At 37.4% G+C, this 23,235-nt stretch overlaps 1 protein-coding gene across 8 annotated transcripts in view; it reads right to left on the bottom strand.

Moving 5' to 3' along the window:
- LOC129732921 (uncharacterized) overlaps positions 1-23,235 on the bottom strand; it is a 391,879-nt gene that overhangs the window by 20,552 nt on the left and 348,092 nt on the right. For all 8 annotated transcript variants that reach the window (XM_055694379.1, XM_055694375.1, XM_055694380.1 and 5 more), the window contains 2 exons: positions 1,645-1,781; positions 1,395-1,571 (listed from right to left, as the gene is read on the bottom strand). In XM_055694379.1, the coding sequence (XP_055550354.1) occupies positions 1,395-1,571; positions 1,645-1,781 (314 nt within the window). The remainder of the gene's footprint in view (positions 1-1,394; positions 1,572-1,644; positions 1,782-23,235) is intronic.

Below are 23,235 nucleotides of genomic sequence, written 5' to 3'. Positions count from 1 at the left end.
TCAATGAGCATTCATTAAATTTTCGTTTTTGTTTCTCGGTGCGCGGTTTTGATTTTGTTTCTCGCACACAGAGAAAGAAACAAACTTGTCGCTATCGTGAAAAATAACAAAACAATTAGAAATGCTCTAAATCACAACTGAAGAAGTTAAGATATTTTCCTGTCACTTGCCCAAACCTTGATAACAACTACCGAAAAACGTGTGATTGAGCTCTCTTGCTATATTGAGTTATTGAACCAAACGTTTTTTTTTTCAAATACATGAAGTTATATGCTGGGCTGGAACTAACCTAGCATGAGTTTTATCGATTAAATGTCAAACAATTTTCAAATTTAAAATCAATTTCAGATAGTTTCGTAAAGTTTGCTTTTTGCTTAGATAGGAAAATTTTACCAATTCGCTCAATTAAATTTTTTTGATTGTCTTGGTAGTGCAGCAAACAAAGGGTTGATTCGAATATGTATGAAATGACAGCGATTAAATGAAAGATATCCATTCTTTTAGTATATATTATTATTTATAACGTTTTAACGTCTCAACATTCAGAAATACACTGTTAGATAAAATTGCAGCAAATACTAGAGTTGCAATTGTTTCTATTAATTGTTTTAATGGAATATAAGAATACCGTAGTCCAACGTCATGCGGTCGTGTCTTGAATACCACCCTCCTACTTTTTTTTACTTAGATTCAACTTTAGACGGAAATAGAAAGAGAGAAATGAATCTAGCGTCAACCAACGACGAGTTGGATACGCATATGTTACCGAATAATTATGTTACCGGATAATTCAGGATGAGAAAACTTGAATTTTTGTATAATGCTTTAATATTCCATCACAAAATTTTCAGGTGTTTTCCCAACGGCGTCCAAGTTTTTCACCTTTCATAAAACTGTTGTTTTACAAAGAAAATCATTCGTTGAAAAAATCAAGCTATTGATATCGAAAGCGCAAGGAACTCGAATTCAGGATACCAAAAACATGACTTAAAACATTTCGCTAAAGTTGAGTGAAGCTTATAAAGAATGCTTTAGAATTGAAAAATCAGTGAGCTTCTGGTGGTTTGAAAAATATTCAGCCATCAGAATTGCATAACTCATTATTGCATAATTTATTTAATTGAGAGTGTGAATATGAAAATAACCAATTCATCGACATACTCGAGTGCGGTTGCACAATACTCGATGTTATTTTATTACCTAGAAGCGCTTTTAATGGGCCAGTCCGCGTCAACTCGTAATTAAACATTGATATTATAATGATTTATTACATGAAGAACTACACCTTTTAATTAAAATCATGAAAATGGTATCGATTGTCAATTGCCCATTTATTTATTTTACCACAGAAAATGTATCTGCATTTTGTTGATTTTTTTTTATCTCGCACTCACCCAGGTAGGTTTCCTGTTGCGGCATAAATTCCTGCAGATCCTGCAGTATCCGGGCGATTTCCTGCGAATCTTTCGTTATGCTGCACAGTTCCTCCTGGTTGAAGTCGGGTGTAATTTGTTTGCATAACAGTATTTGACTTATCACGTTGCCGAGGTTCGACGGACCGGCACGATTATCTGTGAGTGCGGAAACGAAATGGGTACGGGAAATGAGTTACGATAAAAACAGCAACATCGAGAGAGTACTTACCGTAGTAACCGGACATATCCATAGGAATGACCTGCACCAGCCGGTGGCTTTTGATTAGTTCCCTTAGAAATAGTTGAGCTAGGTAGAACAGCAGCACCAGGTGGGGATTATCCGCCAGGATGCCTTCAGCAAGGGCTCTGCAAAGTGGCAAAATGGAAATAAGTCAGGAAAAACAATATCCGTGTTAATAGCAATTAGTGGAGTTGTTGTTTGTTTGGTACTTGTTGCTGTTTGCTCCCGTAAGCGGTTTCCCCACCCCGGATGTAAGTTTAACTGGTTTGAATTGTTTCGATGTTGTTACAGAATTATGTTATCAACGCAAAAACTTTCACGGTTCAATGTCTTGCATTTAAGCTCAGTGCAGAGAAACCGCTAATTAATTGCTATCAATCCACACCTAATTTCGTGAAAATAACAGAAGGTGCTGCCCGAAAGGTCTGAGGCAAAGCAATCAATCTATCTGACCTTACAGCGTTAGTTTCGATTGTTGGCACCGTTGTTGGAATGGGTTCTCTCCCAACCACATCCGTGTTGTAGCAATCTCATTCATTATTAACACGGCCTCTGTGGCCAACCGTGGTTTCGTACCGGCACCGGCAAGCTAGGACTGCGATTCAGCCGCCCATTTCGTGCAGTAATCTGTAATGTCGTAAATTTTCTACGTAAATTAACAACCACTTGACTGCTGTCAGCACTAAACTCGAGCAGGAATGCCCTCTGTTTCCGGGTCGTACCCGCCGCCGTGAGGGATGTTGCTTTAATGTCTTACTGGCAGGGAACACCGAGGACTTGATTAAGGGTTGACATTTTATCTGTTCTTTGCCGATCTTAATATCGCAAATCCCGTTACGTTGAGCTATTAAAGCACGGTCGCCATGTAAATGGGTTCACAGTGGGAACTTTTTATGATAAACAGAACAAGTACAAGTAGTATAAAATAAGTCGCTATAATGCATTTGTGACTTACATTTTTTGAGTTTCAGCAAACTAGTCCGATATTTCTTTTCGCTTTAGAGTGGGTGTCAGAATTACCAACCCCCTACCTCGTTCGCATAGATATGCTTGAATGCATTCTACACAAATAAAGAAAATTGATTTACAAAGAACAACACTGTGGTCTGGTCACTGGCAAGATAAATGGAAAACGCTTTGGGACACAATTCAACATTCAATTATTCAAAAGACGTACGTTCCAAACCATTGCACAATTCTGCAGAGCAAGGAAATTCCGGAAAGTTTTACCAGAAACGGCTCGAGCTGGTTCGGCTTTACACAGCTCCGGCGAAGTGCACATTCCATATTCCCTGTCTCTCGTCCGTTCGTCTGTCAGCGGCAGACCGCTGCTGGCGTAGATTCGTTCAGCCAAAAATAATATTCTCTGCTGCTTCTTTTACTAACTTGAGCACCGAAAAACGTCATCAGTAAGCACGAACCTAATTTATCAGACCACGCGGACGGGAAAGCGGCACAGACATTCGATTTGCAGCAAAAACAACCATTCCTCACGGATCTGTTGTGAGGGAAACAAAAAAAGGCCACCGGAAGCGCTGCCAGCGGAATCGCCGCTCGAACCCTAACCGGACTGTTGCAACCTGTGCGAGTTGATTTCCGCTAGTCGAAATTGAGCGCAGCGATAAAAAAAAACGAAACGAATCTCGGTAAATGAAATAAACGATAATTAAATTGCAATGTGCCGCAGTATAATGTTCAGTAAACTCTTCTAGCACTATCTATAGTTTATGACTGCAACCGCTTGCCACCCATCCGGTCGATTTGCTGTTAAGCGGCGAATACCGGAAGGTAGGGAGAGCAGAGCTGGGGAAAATATCTGCAGTCCGTGACAGCGAGGGCGCGGACTTTAATGAGCTTTCGGGTTGCCCTGTTGATGAGTGAGAAACGGTTTTAATGGTTAAACACAACTCGAGAACAGCATGTTCACAATCCATTAGAAACATTTGTGATAAAATTTATTTTCAATTATGGATGTTTTTCTTCAAAAATAGTTAGCTAACATTCTGGTAGAAAATGCTATGGCATCGCAAACTGATGTTTCAGCACTGTTGTTTTATTTTTCTTATTAATTTTTAGTACATTGCGAACAATGACAATAAAAACTGCGCTGGGTGGGTGAGATCAAATTCATAATATTATGGCACGCATAAAATTGAAGCTCAGAAAGTGCTAGTCTTGCAATCGACGTGATATTGTCTTTGTCACCTTTTTTTTGAATCGCGTAGTGAACGTCAGTCGACGTCCTGTGGCACGGATCGTAAACAGAAGAACTTTATGATTGGCATTATACTGGAGCGCTACTTTCAACCGAGTTTTCGCGGCTTTCTGAGTATAGTTTAGAGTTCAACGTTTGACATACGGATTGTTTGCAAGGATTTGCGTTTGAAGCCAACAATTGGGTAATATGAATAAATTACATCAAAAGCTTTAATCTAGATGTGAGTATGAAAACTGTATGAATTCTATGTGTTTTTGGCGTAGAACTACGCCTCTAGAGAAATTTACGATACAGTGGTGTAGAATAAAAATCTAAAAACCGAACAGGACTCTAAACCAATTATAAGCCCGCTTTCTGTTCGCGATGTTCTGATGGGCTCTATCCTTTCTAGCAAGTTATTCAATTCAACAAAATATATATAACTAATGGTAGTAGTGGTCATAGGCTCCTACAAGGAAAAAAAAGTTATTTCATCCCAACAGATCCGCAAAACCCAAAGAGATCTTACGTTTTGTTTTACGAAAGATAAATCTTTTTTCATGTTGGTAACCAGGGGAATCGGACCGATAGAGCTCTAACTCACACAACAAAATTACACGTTGTATCGTATTGCTTCTTGGAAGAAGGTCAATCGAATTCTCGTGTGGGATAGGAGCAGGTAATGGAAGTGCAGCACTCTCAGCCACGCCACTGCGGCTGCGGCTGTGGGATAACAAAATTCTAGTATTGGTGCCAGTAGAGGTACAAGACATCTGGGGCAGGTCCAAATTTCAGACACTGTAGTGAAAGGTAACATTGCAGACAGCTTAATTTTTTTTCGACTATCGTCAGAATCATAGGTACCTACCAGTAGGAGTTTGAAGCTCATTTTTTGAGGTAAAAACTAATTCCTCTCCACCGGGAATGGGTAAAGTCTCTGAAAAAACGGTAATGGCTAAGGAAAAAATTCACTGATGCACATGTGTAAGGGGCGATAAGAGGGAGGGGGGAATGGGTAATGTCAATAACCACGTGGACATGATATTTGTTCCAAAAACATGGAAATCAGTCAATGAAGTATAAAACTTTTTTATAGAAAATTAAATTCAGTCACTTTAGAGTGCTACTCCCTTCATTTAAAACTGGCCAAAGAGTTTCCCTTTGGGTTCCCAGAATTCCTAACCAAAGTAAAAGTTGCAGAACAGTGTGAGGGGGAAAGAAAACGAAAATTGGGTGCAAAAAAGATTAACCAGTTGTTTTTACGAAATAAGAGTAGTAAAATGACAACTAAGATAAAATATATAGAAAATTTTGTGGTCAATCGATCTTCGTGTGAATTCTCACAACAGCAACAAAATCTTTTGAACAAAGGCCTCAACTTTGCTGTTTTTTCTAAACCAAATGTTGAACAGGCAATCATTGATATTGAAAGTGGGATGGGCAGTTGCAATTTTTCCACCGCACAAATTAGTGAAGTGCGCACATCCTTCTTGGATAATTTAAAAAAATGTCCACGTCTTGTAAATAACAGCACAGACTTACAGACAATCAAAGAATTATGTAATAAACCTGTCTTTTATTTAAAAGCTGATAAGGGGAATAAAATTGTTATTTTGAACAAAAATGATTACGATCAACTAATGTTGGAGAAAATTAATAATGGCCCATACAGTCAACCCCCTTACCGACATGGTGAAATACTTTGAAAAAACTATCAAAGAATGCCAACCTATTTTTGGTGACGCTTTGAAAAATCTTCGTGTTTCGAACCCTTCTCTTCCTAGAATAAAGGGTCTCCCTAAAGTACATAAACCTGGTAATGAAATGAGAGAAATCGTTTCTGCGGTGGGGGCACCAACAGAACAATTGGCAAAATGGTTAGTCAAGGAATTTCAATCAATGCCGAAAAAATTTCCTAGTCGATCTGTTAAGAGCACAGGAGTTTTTTTTGAAAATTTAAAATCATCGGGGGGCATCAACACTGGCGAGATAATGGTTTCTTTTGATGTCACAGCACTTTTTCCGAGTGTTCCAGTGAAAGAAGCTATAAATCTTTTGGAAGATTGGCTTCTTTCCCAACAATGTGACAACCCTTGGAAAACTAAAGTACGCAGTTACTTGAAGTTAACTCGACTTTGCATGGAAGACAATTATTTTTCATTTCGTGGGAAATTTTACAAACAAACAAAAGGAGCACCGATGGGGAATCCTCTTTCACCTTTCTTATGTGAGCTTTTTATGGCACATTTGGAAAATAAACTAAATGAAAAAGACTGCTTACCAGATCGTTGGTGGAGGTATGTTGATGATATTTTTTGTATTTTACAACAGGGGGACTTGGAAAGTTTTTTGGGAATTTTGAAAGGTATTCATAAAATGTCCAGTTTCACTTTGGAAATTGAACAAAACAACAGGCTTCCATTTTTAGATGTAGTCGTTGTTAAAAACTCCAACCACTTTGAATTCGAAATCTTTAGGAAACCCACACATACTAAGCGGGTAATACCTAACACTTCTAACCACTCCTCCCAGCATAAAATGGCTTCTTTCCACCATATGATCCACCGTATGGAACCTTTACCTCTCAGTAATGAAGGTAAGAAAAACGGAATGGAATATATTTTTGATATTGGTGAGCAGAATGGATATAATAGAAGAGCCATACAAGCCATTTATGATGAAAAGAAACGAATCCAACATAGGAAATCTCACACAACACTCACTCCGCTAACAGAAAATCGGAAAAGAGTAGTGGTTGAATATGACGTCAGTTTCACTCGTCAACATCGTAAAAAATTTAGAAAATTTGGTATCGATATTATCTACAGTAGTAGAAATAATCAAATGAAAACAAAGTTGGGGTCTACTAAAGACACTATTGACGAATTACATAGGGCAGGTGTTTATAAAGTTGCATGTCCACATTGTGATAAAGTTTACATTGGCCAAACAAAAAGAAATTTAGACATCCGGTTTAAGGAACATACTTCAGAACTTGTAAAGGCTAAGAAAGACTCAGAAAAAGTTATAACTCACCATTTCAGATCTAAAATAGCCAAACATATGTATCATGAAGATCACGCTATGACTACCGACAACATTAGTCTAGTTCGATCAGTAACATCCCCTTGGAAATTAGATGTCGCAGAAAGTTTAGAAATTTTCAAACAAAACCCAGCTACCCTCCTTAACAGAGATCAGGGTAATCATTTCTCTTGGCTTTTTAAATTTCTACCGAAAACTCCCCGACAAGGCATGGATCACCAGGCTGCACATTTCTCTACCTAAGTTCTCAAGTTGTTTACGTTTTCTGAGTTAAAATTTGCCCCAGTCGTTTACCTAATTAGATATAAAATTCTTGGGGTTTCGCTATTTTCTCCACAGTCCAAATAAGCACTGACGAAGGCACTATGTCAGTGCCGAAATACGTATTTGCAAGTGAAAAGTGATAGAATTAAATAGTGAAAGTGAATAAAAAGTGAAAAGTGTAGTGAATAAATATATTACCCTGTTATATAACTTATACTGTTCTGGCTCTAGAGCCGTTGTCAACTATATTTGAGATAAATTTGGCCTCTTCTTTTTGAAAAGGTTCTTTGGACATGTATTATAATACGAGAAACTCTCAAGAATTTCTGGTAAAATAAGATAGATTTCTTTTTTTTGCGTTTTTTTTGGTTAGTAGGAGTACTTTCGAGTTTTTTAGGCAAATTAAAATTCATTCTTCATGAGCTTTGTTCCATCTCTTTGAGGTACTCTCAAAAGCTCAATATGGAATCAGTTTTGTATTTCTGCTTCACCTTTTCCTTTCCTTTAACAGCGCTCTTCAACTATTTGGTTGAATTTAAATCATTTTCTATTCGTTGAATCTTAATAAATTTTACCTAAATTAAGATTGTTTTCATAATTTTTTTTGGTTTTTTTTTCCTGGATTCCAAGAGCGTTCCCATGCATTTTAGGTTAGTTTAGAATACCTAGTTTGCTTTATCTGTTTTTATTTTCAAAGGATTTTTTAACATAATTTTCGACTAATCTCCGACATCTTATTCTGTTTTTTGCCTTTCTCCTAGAAAGGTATAGCAATCACTGGAAAAACCAAAGGTATAAAAGTGCTCCAAAGGGTCGAATCTCGTATATCAATCGACTTAGTTTGACGAGCTGAGCATTTTCTGTGTGTGTGTGTGTATGTGTGTGTGTGTGTGTGTGTGTGTATGTGTGTGTGTGTATGTGTGTGTGTATGTAACGCTCTCCCAATCTCACTCGGTTTTCTCAGAGATGGCTGGACCGATCTTCATGAAATTAAATGCAAATGAGAGGTCTAGTTGCCTCATAAGACCCTATCGACTTTCATTGCAATCGGATTTTTAGTTTAGAGGTTATGTTCAAAAATGTGAAAACCACGAAACATCAATATCTCAGAAACCACTCAACCGATTTCAACAAAAATCGGTTTTAAATAAACGAGCTATTTAAAAAACTCTTAACTTTTGAGTTTCATGAAGATTGAACGTGTGGTTCAGAAGTTATTCAAAGAAACGTGTTCTGGAGAGTGTTTGATCTCACTCATGTTTCTCAGAGATGGCTGAACCGATTTTCACAAAATCAGTGTCATTTGGAAGGTCTAATTACCCCATAAGACCCTATTGATTTTTTTTGCAATCGGACTATTACTTTGCCTGTTATGTTTAAAAATGTGAAATCTAGCTATGAAACGAAACATATTTCGAAGAATACATAAACTCACTCACTTTTCTCAGAGAAAGCTGAACCGATTTTCACGAAATTAGTGTCAAATGAAAGGTCTAGCTGACTCATAACACCCTATTGAATTTTACTGTAATCGAACTGTAACTTCGTCTGTAATGTATCGAAATGTGAAAATCACGAAACTTCATTATCTTGGAAACTACACAACCGATTTGAACACTATTGATATCAGTTGGACGGGCTAGTTAAGGGTTACTTGGTGAATTATGATTTAACACGTGGTTTCAAAGTTTGGCTGCCCTATACGTTCCCATTTCATTTGCTTATAATCGAACTAAGCAACCGTTATGTATTAAATTGTTAATAAAACAACGAAATTCTATTATCTCAAAGATTACACGACTTATTTGAACATAACTAGTGTCATACGAACGAGTCAACTAGTCTCAAACTTACAAATAACAAACTTCATAACAATTTGATATGTGGTTCAAAAGTTATGGAAAGAAAAGAAATTCAAAGGCTATTTAAAACTATACCTGCTTTGATCAATATATGTGGCCACAACATTATTTAAATGTGCTATCGTACCATTTGAATGTTTCCGGTATCGCTCGTGATTGAATTGTTCGAAATTAAGAATTATTACTTTAATTGCGCTATTTATTGAGCATTAACATTACATCAAATTTCATATTTTATACTTATATTACAACATCATTATTTTAGAACCCAAAAAGTGAATACACATTTCTTGGATTGAAGCGTTCATGTAAATCTCTTTTTACAAATAATAAGTTTGAATGAGAAAGGCTGGGTCTGACCGCTAGGTGGATTAATTTAGGTTTTTCTTACTCCGGAAGCTTTTTCAGCCCTCTAGGCTAATTTATTATCGTACTTTTTTTAATCTTTTCTGTTTAAATGAAGTGTCTAAAACCATTATTTCTATTCTTGACTTCAGAGACGTTTCGTTTTTATTTCTTTTGAATTAAATTTGATATATATCATTTTTGAAATTGGTATTTTCTATAGATTGTAGTACTTTTTTAAGCTATTAAATGCTACTTTGAGCTCTTTGCTTTTGGTTATTTTGCCGGGTTTAGAGTCGTTTTTTTTGCTCATTTAAACGGTTTCTTTTCAATTTGGATTAATTTTTTTTGTGACCTTTCCGCTCTTTTAACGTAGGACTACGTCTTTGTTTTCTATGTTGGATTACATTTTGTAAAATTGAAAATGAAACTGGCAAATGTTGCGTCAGATTTCAAACGATTATAGCAAGTGAACGACTTAATGCATCTTAGTCATTTATATGTCGATGGCAAGAATGGAAAAAATCTTTCAGGTGATAATTTCTCAGCAGTCGGAAACGATTTTTTTTCGCTTCTGATAATCACAAGCGAATCCGCAGCGAAAAATTATCATTTGATATTGCTTTGATTTGTTTGCGTATTTTCGCTCGTTTGATAGTTTTCACTTATATAACTGGTGTGTAGAGCGAATATTTAACGTATAGAGCGTAGTGGCATTCCAAAATATGTATCTCGAGTTTATCCAGTTTATCAATTTCAATATGAAGAGGAATCAGAGAGATATTATGATGAGTGTTGTGTTGGAGGTAGGAAGAGAATTTTAACTGTATTGCGAAACTGCGTTGCCCGTATTTCAAAAATACGTACGTACCGGGAAATTTCAAGCACCACCTCGCCTTTAAGCATCTTGACGTGATTGCAAGATTGGGGCTAGCAGCACCAGAAAGCTCTGAGCCTCAACAAAAGAGACAAAGGAAACTAGTAATAAAGATTACTTCATCATTGAGTATAAATAAATCGAGCCGAAAAAAATCGCTGACTTTTTTTCACCATCGAGAAGTGGAAATTTTCGCTATTGATTCTATTGAAATTATCACTACCGATTTCTGTTTATAGCGGTAACCAAGCAAGCTCATCATGATAAATGAAAACTTCCAAACGATTTTCAGGCGATATTAAATCAGAAACGATTGTATGAGTGAGTGATTTTTTCCATCCTTGGTCGGTGGATAGATAAAAGGTGTGAAAATTGTTTGATATAATGTTTAATATTGTTGTTTTACTGCTTAATGGTGAAAATAGGTGAAAAGTTCTAAGGTTAAGCTTTCTCATACATTTACCTCGCTCTTTCCTTGGTTTCACTGCCTACGAATTCTGACTCAACAAAGTGTTTTGTTTCGTTTCTCTTTCTCGAGACTGCGTGGCCACGCCTTCAACGCAAAAATCCACACACAACTCGATACAAAAGACTGCGTGTAGAAAACTCAGCTTGATTCTTGTTCGTCACACGGTAGCGGGTATGGCCGTTAGAGGTACGCGGCATTAGGAAACGAGAGCTGCGTACGAGTCAACTTTCAGGCACTGCGGAACACCTTACCTCTATTTTGCATACGACAGCAACTGGTACCATTGTATGCTGCAGGATATTTTGCTGGCACAGCTGCCGGAGGGCAGAGCGGAAAGCAAATTTATTATGTGCGGCCAAGCAAAATATTCGATGATCCCGGTGGTGCGATCATCAGCGTTCTGTAGCAAACATTTCTATTTGAAAATTATGGAACCAGTTTTTTCTACTCAACGTGACGCCATTTCTACTCAACGTGACGTAAATCCAACCCAACTATGTTTGTGATGCTTTTATTGCATTCAACGACTCGCAAATTTAACCAAATTTAGCATGTAGACGTTTTTGGGAGCAGGAAATATTTCTATGGTGGAACGACACCTCTCTCGTCTCTGCAAGAGAAGGGTTCCGCCCAAGAAAAACACATATTTGAAACAATTTTTCCAAAAAATAGCTTACAATGATCGAAATGATGCCCAGGAGTCAAGAATTGCCCCCATTTTGAATTCTAAGATGGCAACTTCTGGTTTCCTAATAACAGACCAAAATGGCCAAATACCACCTAATATGAGAATTTCCGCAATCAGAATGATACCCAGGGGCCAGTAATTAGGCCTGTTTGTAATCCCAGATGACCACCAGTGGTATTCGATAATTTTGGGATGTTTTCCAGAGAACAGAAGTCGTCATCTTGGATTTCAAAAAGGCTTAATTTCTGGCCCCTGGGTATCATTCTGATTGCGGAAATTCTCATATTGAGTGGTATTATACCACTCAATATGGATATTTCCCGAATCGGGATGATGAACAGAAGCCTACAATTGACCCCAGAGAAGACCGTGTTAATCTCCGACCACGGATTCAGCTTAGCGGGGATGGAATCGAGGAAGTTGGCAAGTGTGTGCACCTAGGCTAACTGGTGATTACCGAGAACGACATTAGCAGAGAAATTCGTCGAGGTCCTATGGCGGAAAATCGTGCCTTTTTGGACTCCGGAGGACTCACTGCTCAAATAAAACTCGCCGCGGAACGAAGCTGACTATCTACAAAACTTTGATCATACTTTGATCATACTAATTTTCTATTCAATTTCTTCTGGATTTTAGGGATGTTTCCAGCACAAAGTTTTGTGTGTTTTCTTTCTGCTTTTCAAACTAGACGACAAAGTTTTTTGACGTTAAAATAAATTTTTAATTAGACTTTTCGACCTTTTTAAGGTAAATTTAAATAATTTTGTTGAATTATGTGGTTTTGTCTGGGTGTTCTTGGTTTCCTGAAATTTAAATTATATTATTTTTATTTTTCTTGTTTGAAATATTTTCAGTCAGTATGCAACTCGGAGCGTTTTCATACATTTTGTGTTAAGCTTGGGGTATTTATTTTTAAATCTTTTATCTTACTTGTAGAAAAGATTTTATTCCCTTAGCTTCTACAAAAGCTTCCTGTTCTTGTTAAATCCGTTTTTGTTTTCCGTTTCTCATTTGGTTTCTTCGAGCGGTTAACAACTCTTTTAGGGTGGATTAGGAAATCTATTGTGTTATTTTTCTGTGTGAATTTTGATGGGATTCTTTACGCTATGGCTTTTTATTTCTATAGCTTAAGAAATTTTGGATTGATTTGCAATTATTTATGTGTTTTCTTTTGTTTACATTTTTTATCGTTACTCACCAAATAAGTCAAAGAATTAAACATTTTTTAACTTTTCATTTGTAAAAACGATGAAAAATATCCATTTAAATAAAAGCGGGAGGGGGGCTGAAGTTAGTCAATGTCTACGAGGGGTTTAGAGTGGTGAGTCTAAAATGACGATTTGAGTCCACGAGGAATGTAGCGGGCCCTCTCAGCCCAGCGCAACTTCAAATTGCAGACGAGGAAAAATCACAACGCTGCAGGCGCGCATTCAACATTCTTTTGCTAAGAAACTCTTGCAATTTAAAACAAGTTCTTCTGAGTACCATGATTTTTGTAGAGTTAACAGAAGACTTATGTGCAAAGCCACGATCGCAAGGTTGACGAAGAACTAATAGTCTTGGGTAGTTCAAGTAGTCTTATTTCGCTACTATGTTTATATACCTTATATTATAGACCGTTTATTTTAGAAAGAGAACGTTTAAAACATGTTTTGTGTACAATCCGTACTCGAAAACCATTTCATCGCATGTAGAAAACTAGTAGTAGCTGGCAGTTCAAACAATGATATCGCCCACTATTATGGTTGTGCCCCGTGTGACTACATTCTGATATTGATTTTCAAAATAAGAAAAATAGTGATAATTTGGTTGGTCAATGGTCAATCGTTTGATTTTCACCTACAGTAGTTTGTTATGAGGTTTTTATTGCGTAGTTTTGTAGAAGATTTATTGTACTACAATAAACTTTAAATTAAATCAGTAGAATGTCTCTAAGTAGTATACATTTGAAGTTGGAGCCACTATTCAAGAAACTCAAAAGTTGAATCACTCTGAGTAGGTTAACGTTAAGGCATATACGTTGAAAAGTTCTTTTTAATCTAATGCGGCCCTCTCTCAGCCCTGAAATACTCCCAACAAGGAACCAATCAGCCTGTATTTCCACTAACGAATTTGTTCTTAAACTCCGAAGACGATGATTTTCACCAGACAGGTAATGAGCGCATATGAATTAGCTGAAATCTATTAGCTGAATATTTGACTCAGATTTTATATCGATAGGTAATAGTTAATATGTTTTCTTTACGTACGAGATTAGTAAATACCTGAGAGCAGAGCCTAGTTTTTGGGTTTTGAATGCTTCATGTCAGTTTTTTATTCAGGCAATGTAATAGAGATTTCACAAGCGCTCTTATGGTTGTGCCCAGTATGACTGTTTCAATACGACAGCTAACACTAAATGACCTCTCTAGTAGCAGCATATATCAAGCTAACATCCCTTAAATCCTGCAGCTGCATTCGGTGTTGCCAGCTACGTAATTTGTCGTTAACAAGCTTTCATTTCATCGGATTCATTGTGCAAATTTCATCTGATTATAATCAAAGGCCAAAACAATATGGGTCATTCCATACGAAGTGACCACGAAAAAGCACAAACTTGGATACGACCATCACAGATTTTGCTCAAAGTTAGGAGAATTATTCATGTACTGTCACTTTGGAAAAATCCCAAATTTGGTGTCGATTGGAATACCCCCCGCTCTGTGGGATCTCCCTGTTTCTTTTTCTTTTTTCTTTTTCTTACAATTCATAGACGTAAGATGTCCGAAACATACTGAAAGGTGACTTTTGAAGAAATTAAACCAAAGAATCAAGAAAAAATATCAGTTTTAACCGGAAGTGTTGCCAGTTATTTTTTTTTTGTTTTTTTAGTATTAAAATAGTTTTTTTGACACGGCAAAGTTATTTTTGTATTTGAAAACTAAATTTACATTTCTCGGCAAATGCAGCCATAGTTATTTTAAATTTGCTGATTTCATCGTGTTCCTTGGAATTTTTTTTTTTATAATATGAGCCTATCTCGAGTTATAACATTTTTACGAAAAAAGTTGTAAACTTCGTGATCATTATTTTTTACAATTTATAGACGTTGGACACCCGAAAAATAGTGATAGGTGAATTTTGAAGAAAATAAACCAAGGAATCAAAAAAAAAAAATATTTTTGACTGGAAGTGTTACCAGATAGATTATTTTTGTATTTGAAAACTCAATTTACATTTTTCGGCAAATGCAGCCATTGTTATTTTAAATTTGCTGATTTCATCGTGTTCCTTGGAAAATTTTACATAAGAAACGACTATCGTCCCGAGGTAATATGAGCCTATCTCGAGTTATAACATTTTTACGAAAAAAGTTGTAAACTTCGTGATTATTTTTTTTACAATTTATAGACGTAGGACACCCGAAAAATAGTGATAGGTGAATTTTGAAGAAAATAAACCAAGGAATCAAAAAAAAAAATATTTTTGACTGGAAGTGTTACCAGATAGATTATTTTTGTATTTGAAAACTCAATTTACATTTTTCGGCAAATGCAGCCATTGTTATTTTAAATTTGCTGATTTCATCGTGTTCCTTGGAAAATTTTAAATAAGAAACGACTATAGTCCCGAGGTAATATGAGCCTATCTCGAGTTATAACATTTTTTACGAAAAAAGTTGTAAACTTCGTGATTATTTTTTTTACAATTTATAGACGTAGGACATCCGAAAAATAAAGATAGGTGAATTTTGAAAAAAATAAACCAAGGAATCTAGAAAAAATATTGTTTTTGACCGGAAGTGTTGCCAGATAGATTATTTTTGTATTTTAAAACTAAATTTGCATTTTTCGGCTAATGCAGCTAATTTTATTCTAAATTTGATGGTTTCATCGTATTTCTCGGAAAATTTAACGTAAGAAAAATTTATCACCCCGTGGTAATATGAGCCAATCTCGAGATATAGCATTTTTTAAGAAAATAGTTTTATATTTTGTAATTAATTTTCCTTAAAAATGTTATATCTCGAGATTGGATCAAATTATCACGGGGTGATAAGTGCTTCATACGTAAAATTTTCCGAGAATACGATGAAATCATCAAATATAAAATAAAATTAGTTGCATTTGCCGAAAATAAGTTAGTTTTCAAATACAAAAATAATTTATCTGGCTACTCTTCTGGTCAAAAGTTATATTTTTTCTGGATTCCTTGGTTTATTTTCTTCAAAAATCGTCTATCAGTATTTTTCCGATATCTTACGTCTATGAATTGTAAGAAAAAGAAAAAAGAGAATTTTGACAAAAATTGCGTGACTTTGCAATAAAGGGGGTGGGGGTCCTAAAGAGCGGGGAGAGTTCCAATCGACACCAAAATTGGGATTTTTTCAAAGAGACAGTAGATAAATAATTCTCCCAACTTTGAGCAAAATCTGTGATGGTCGTGTCCAAGTGGCATGTACACTTCGTATGGAATGAAAAATGATTCTTGAGTTCGATAATGGCAACCATGATAACCGAGCTGTCACAGTTTAACCTTAATTTATTAGGAGTTCCGCAAAAAAGATAATGGGAACCATGATTCTGCCGCACTTAAACAGAGATTTGCGTGAAAATGCGACAGCTGCCATTGTTTTTCAAAACCGAGCACCTAGTGGTGCTGTTCTCGGCTATAAATTGCCAAGATACGACAGTAAATTCCAACTGTGCATAATTTCGTTATCAGAATATTTTTATGATGCTTATATTTTAGATGGTCGACGGGTTCGGGTTTGAAAATTTTTAAAAGTGTCGGGTACGGGTCGGGATCGGGTTTTGTGAAAAAAATATTTTCGGGTTCGGGTTTGAAAATGTCGGGTTCAGGTCGGGTTTGGGTATTAAAACCCGAAACCCGATTATAAAATCTATGAAATCTCGGGTTCGGGTCGGGTTCGGGTTTCACAATTTCGGGTTCGGGTCGGGTTCAGGTTTTGACCGAAAAAAAAATTCGGGTTCGGGTCGGGTACGGGTTTGAAAAACATCAACCCCGACCATCTCTAGCTTATATTAAAAAGCCTATGTGGAATAGAATTTTTGTCACAGTAATGATTCATTAAAATTGTAATAAAACTCCCCAAAAATCGATTAATCAAGACTGTTTCGTCCTGGTGTTACTCAAACTCATTTTTACGAAAATATTTTCAATAACTCGAAGAGATAAACATCAGTCAGTCAGTCAGTTTGTACGGCAAGGCGATTATTTTCAGCACCAACAGCAACAGCCACTTAACAACTGTCTCAAGGACTACAACATACATCTGAAACTTACTGCAACTAATCTCAAGCAACAACGTGAATCCGGACTTACAGCATACGCAACATGCGCGGGATAATGCACTTCCACTTTGTATGCAGTGCCAAATGCACTCATGCCGCGGGTAGACAGTGCCAGAGATATGAAAGTTTAATATTGTGCCGACAGCAGATGTGTGCGAGATACGGTGTGGCACGGCGCACAGTGCATCCGCTACAGGCTGAGATGACAGCGGATTTGGGATTGCAATTATTGTCGCTCGGCGGCCATATCGTTCCCACAGGCTTACTCATCTCGTCCGTGCGTATACAGGCTCCGATAAACGTGATGCATCAGTGCGCACCTGCCACCACACAGATTAGCAGCGACTGGTTGGTGAAAATCAATCCATCATCATTTGTTCCAACAGTCGACCGAATCGGATCACGGATTTGCGGTGCCGAGCCGAAGAAACATCCGGGGAGGCTTTTGGTTTACTGGTGCCCTCGATAGCGAATTGTGGACAGAGCTGTTCATTGACAGGCATTCCATCATATTATATTGCGCTTGTTGACAGCGGATTTTCTGTGTTGATAGATCGATTTCTGTGATTTTAATCCTTTTGTTTGGTTTCGAAAGGGGATTTTGTCGCGTTCGCTTTTTTACCTACTGAAGTACTACCAACGAAACCTTGTATATTTCCGCTACAGCATTATCTTAACTAACAGTATGATTACCACTTCTATTTACTTCGAAAACTTTTCAAATTGCCTATAAGGAGCACCCGTCAAAAACACGTAACCGATTTAAGCGCTTTTAACAAAAAGTACGATAATTTGAAGTCACGAAGCCTCATGTCAAACCACGCCAAACCAAACAAGCTCAACCTCGTAAAAGGTGTTAAACTTAATGCTTCAAGTATACTTTACACTACCTTGAGGATTGTGATGTTTCGTTCGTATATTTACTCTCTTAACAAATAACACGGCGTTTCCATCGCTAAACCTGACAATGGAGACGGATGGTAACTTGTTGAAGCAACAACCCGAGTCAAACTGCAGACAAATGTCGCACACTACTACGATAGACACAACGTCTCGGGCGATAAAATCCGCTTGTATGGTAGGTATTTATCATCCTAAACAAAAAAAAGCACCGAGTTTACCGAGCGATCAACTTTAAACCCCTCTCCATTGTGTTGCAAAATGGGAAAAAATGTTCCCTACATAAATCATTCCATTATGGTGCCGTTATTGCACGGCTCAAATTTATGCTCATAAAATTACTTCAAATGTCCTCCGGCAGTGCGGCCATACGGCGGTAAAATTTTCACAGCAAATATCCGTACGACAGACAATACCTTGTGACAAGCAATAATGCAGTGCCATATTTTAAATCAATAATATTCCGAGATAATCTCCCACGTGCAAACATGCGGATGTTTATTTTCTTGTACAATTCGAGACAATTTATGCAATCATTGTGTGAACAACGAAGTGTGTAACGAGGACTTGCGAGGGCTCGACAACGAAGCTCGATAAAAGCCAACGGAAAATCCAATCGACATTCGAAGCGACGACAGATGGGGGGAAGCTTCTTGTGTTCCCGGAAGAGAAGTCGAGGAGGCAAACCAACCGTGATTTACGACAGTGGTGGTGGAAACTAACTTACTTGGGAGTTAAGGGTTTTTTTTTGTTCGTTGCTTTCTTTATATTACGACGACAGTAAAATATGGGCTTTGACCCAATTTTCCATGTGAAATACGATTGGATAGCGAGCAGATCGGATAACAGAGATGATACAACTGAATGGTTAGTCATTTCTCATCTCGTCAAATGATGACGAAACGTGTTCAACTGGAAACATTCATAATGAGAGAGAGAGTAAATACGATACCTCTCAGGAAATGATTGTGCCGGTTTCAATCGTCATCCGTTTAATTTTGTTTTATAACAGAACAGTTAACTCGTTCCCCTTTTCATTGATTTGAATTTATGATGATGCTTGGTGCTGGCAGAGGAGCAAGCAAGCTGACGACGAAAAAGGCTAAAAGCGGTATAAAACGGCTGTGAATCCTTTCTAATGGAAAAACGGATAAGCAGTCGATTTTCATTGAAAATTTAGCCCCTCAATGTTGCTTTCTTTTTTCGCTTGCTTTCTGCCTCGTATTACAGAATACCGGTTCATCAAACACGTGTCACATAAATTCAAATCAGCTCTGCTGGAAGCGCAGCTTCACACGGATCGTTAGCTTCTCGGCCCGTCGCCTCACCCGAAAGCGTTGTTTAGCGGTGAACAAAGTTACGTCGCGTAGGAGGGTAACATTTCGAAAAAAAAAAAAAAAATGGTTAGAACGAGCGGATGCTAAATTAACCCACATCCGGCATCGTCTATCAGCTCCCGTGTACTACCTTCGCGAGTACGTCACTACGAAACTTTTTTTCGTCTGATTTGGCGCGGTACAGCTGACGCGAGTATATTTGGCAAGGAAATTAAATTTGATGACGATACACTGCGTACCAACATGTGACTTGTATTACCTTTTCCATTCTGCTCCCGTATATAATCATCGTGTGCACCTGGCATGCAATCGGTACCGGAAAGGATATGAATTGAGCATTATTTCCGTCAGCATTGTTACGTCCTTACCTGCCCAAGGCCCTTTGAAAGTTCGTCCGATCCGATTGTAGTCGACAACGGGTCTCAAACTCCTTCTAACTTTTCGTTGTGATATTTCCCTGTAACTGTAACGAGAAGGGCAACTGAGTCGTTGCAGAGTTTTATCTGCAGAGGAACAAGTTCAGTCTCGAAGTTGCTTGTTCTACAATTTTGGGGAGAACGTACAGCCGGGAAATATGAACAAGATCAAATGTATTACTAACGAATTGTGACAGTTACAGGATATGACACAAATTAAATTTTATTCATAGTGATGTTTCTAAAATAAGGTATGTTATTGCTTTATGCTTTTCTATGCCAGTTCATCCGCTGCCAATAGACGTCGGTATTGTTATCGACGCATAGGGACGGCCATTTTCCTCGTCAGTTGTTGGTCGGTCATTGAATCAACCGACCGCCAGCGTTCTAATCGCCAGGTTCAGCATTCTTCAGGTTCATTGTCGCTTTTGAGCAGTCCAGCCGTTGTTAGACTCTGCTTTGGCCACCTTCACCTTACTGGTCTGTTGTGGTTGAATCGGGAAACCTTCTCACCGAAGTAAATTCTTAGGTTTGGTGGAGTGAGACTACAGCCAATCCCTTTCAGGGTTAAGCTTCCTCCCTCTCTGTACTCTTAGGAAGCATACTTGAATGACGTAGCATTTTTTTGATGATTTTCGATCCCCCCCCCCCACTTCGTAGAATTTAGTCACAAAATCTCAAAGCGCCTCGTCCTAAAAAAAGCGCACAAAAAAAAAACAAACTTAACATTTATAAAAAAATATTTGGATAAAAAATCACCGTGTCGAATTCAATTTATTTATCACTCATACCTTTGTGACTGAATTTTATATGATGTTGACTGCGCTCTATATAGTTTCTTCGCAGGATTCGTCTTTTGGTACAAAGAGAAAACTCCATGTCTGTAGGAAACACAAAACTATTCACGAATTTGCCAAAAAAAATCGCTGCTCTTACCAGCTTTGATAACAAACGAGCATCTCACTAGAAAAATGCTCGCGTTGAGAATGCAAGTTATTGGTTATGTGCTAGAAGAGCTTTCAGAAGATTGCTGAATGCCACAATTAAAAAGATTTCGACAGTTCCCGCCGCAAAGCTTAGTGCGATGTTTTAATGTATTTTTAGCGTACTTTTCTCTGCAAAAAATTTCGTCTTTCAGAAAGAATGCTACGTCGAATTCAATATAACTCCTCCGCCCACCTTGTCACAAAAAGATCATACCTAACTTCCCTCTGAGCTGCTGAGAGATAACAGCTCTGGGGACATCCTTATATCACGTGGAGAGTTGGGGGGGGGGGTGTAGCAGGTAATGTCCACGGTCCATACATTTTTTTTAGAATATGTATGAGCAGTTGTCCACGTAGGGGGAGGGGGGGGGTCAAAATCGTTAAAAATCTGTCCACGTTGAATTTGGATGGCCCCTCAGAGCTCAAGCGGTCCGGTGTCACTGGTTGCCAAAACGATATGAAACTCGTAAAGGCTCGTAATGAAACGTAGAATAACTCTACGTTTTGCGAATCTGGGGAAATCAGATAATTTGAAAAAAAAGGGTGAAGCCAATCAAATTATCGCGAACAGAAATTGCGTTGTACTGAAAGATGACTAAAAACCAACTTATTAGCAAATATGCGCTCCAAGAAACAAAAACGATAATTCAAATTATGACCATTGAGAAAACTTTCAATTCCGTTTGAATAAAATATGGTTTAATAATTACTCAAAAGAGTCTACTTCGACCTAGAAGTATTCAATAGCGAGAATATGTTAATATATTTAATAGCGAATAATTGTTAATTGTGGCAGCATTGTATTTTTTCCGCTGTACTAAGCGACGACTAAAGATCAGCTCTCTCTGTTCTGAAGTTTTGTCAGAACGTAAACAAAACGACGCGTATCTCATCGTGGTCAAGGCTATATTGAATATCCCACGATGGCTGCTCCGTTGTCGACCAAAACAAACCCGCCGGGATGTTGAAGTCAGCATTCAGCATATCCCTTTATCACAGCCGCGAGGAAAACCGCGACCTACCTAACTCTAACAATTAATCTACAAACATGACATAAAAATTATTACAAGGTGTAGTCTAACGCGACAATATCGTTCACAAACGAAAAAACGAATAACACGCTCTTACAGTAGTACCCAATTCATAGTAATTTTTACCTGTACACGCTCTTGCAGTGGTACCCAAAATTAGGAAAATTTTCCATCCGATGTTAAAATTGCAACCGCACAGGTTACAGCTAATCGTTGCATGTGTGGGGGTAAAATGCAAGTTTGTTTGGGATTCCAAAGAACTAAATAGTTAGAGTGCGAGAATCGTCTTGAGACTTTGAGAGACTGTGTTAAGACGGTACTAAAATAGCGAAAAGCTGAGGAAGATCTAGATGGTAGAAGAGAAAAGAGCTGGATCTGCGAAAATTGTTCCTTGATTGCACTCTAGGGTTAGCGTTAAAGTAACTATACATAAATAAAATAATCCTCTTTATGGAGTGATTTCCCGCAATCACTCTGCGCGTACAGTGCTTCGATCGATTTTTAGATACGATCAAAGATCACAAGTTCTGGTGGCGACTACACGGGTAGTCGCTACATTCCTAGTGACAGTCGCTACATTCCTGGTGACGCTACATTCCTGATGAAAAGCTATGCGAGCATTCTTAGTTCAGTTCAGAAGGGTTGAAGAACGTCCTTAAAGGCTAAAAAATCCTTCAATGAAAAGATTGAAATAAAACAAGATCATAAATTAGCTAAAAAGGGCATAAAATGCTTCTTAGGTAAAGAAAAAACAGAAGGAAAAAGTCGTTTAAAATCACGTTAAAAAATCCTCCGAAAAAAAGGATAAAGCAAACTAAGTCTCACACTAACTAAAAATACAAAGGAAAGCTTCTAGAATCCAGAAAAAAAACTAAGAAAATGATTATACATTTGGTTAAAATTAATAAAGTAATTCCTATGAGAGAAATAGGACAAAAAGAAAATGATTTGAGTTCAGTCAAATGGATGGGGAAAGCTTCTCATAGAAGGCAGAAATTGATTCTAAATTTAGCTAAAATTAGCTTCATAGATGGATGAGACTGAAGACGAAACTGATTCCAAATTAAATTTAGTTGAAAGTGCCTCAAAGAATTAAAACGAAGTTTATGAGAAATAATAATAAATTAGTCTGAAAATAAATCGAAGTTTCTCTGCTAACGAAAGAAAATACATATAAAAAGATGAATCGGTTTTCACCTGAAATTGTCTTAAAAAGAGGCCATATTTATCACAAATACAGCTGACAACGCCTCCAAAATCAGAACAGCTGTACATTTTTTTGCAGGGTAATATATTGTTTTTGGCAGATTTCCATTTTTTTTTTAAACAATATTGTGCCCCCCCCCATTACTGTCGACAGGCGTGGGCATTTGCTAACCCCTAACCCTACTCTGAGTTGTCCACGTGGAATGTGCCTGTACACGTGCCCAGAATTACTCCAACGCAACACGGCGCTCAACAACAACTCACTTACTCGAGTTTATTAACTTCTCTTTGAACGTAATGGATAAAGGAAATTATGTTGAAACCTAATATACTGACTTCAGTAAAGCTTTCGATCGCATTGATATACCCCTGCTTCTCTTCAAGTTACGAAAAATTGGAATTCATCCTCAATTATTCAAATGGATTGAATCGAATTTGACAGATCTTCAACGAACAGTCAAATTTAAAGGTAGACTTTCGAAACCTATTCAGGTAACCTCAGGAGTTCCTCAAGGCTCTCACTTGGGCCCTCTACTATTTATATTATTTGTAAACGAAATTTCCTTTATTCTAAAACATGTAAAAACTCTTATTTATTCCGACGACATAAAACTTTCGAAATTAAAAACGATAAAAACGACAATGTTTTTATATTTGGTGTA

This window comes from Wyeomyia smithii, chromosome 3 (genome assembly GCF_029784165.1).
Source record: "Wyeomyia smithii strain HCP4-BCI-WySm-NY-G18 chromosome 3, ASM2978416v1, whole genome shotgun sequence".
NCBI classification, from domain to species: domain Eukaryota; kingdom Metazoa; phylum Arthropoda; class Insecta; order Diptera; family Culicidae; genus Wyeomyia; species Wyeomyia smithii.
Note: the sequence above shows the minus strand (reverse complement) of the source record. Positions and strands in the feature narration are given on the sequence as shown.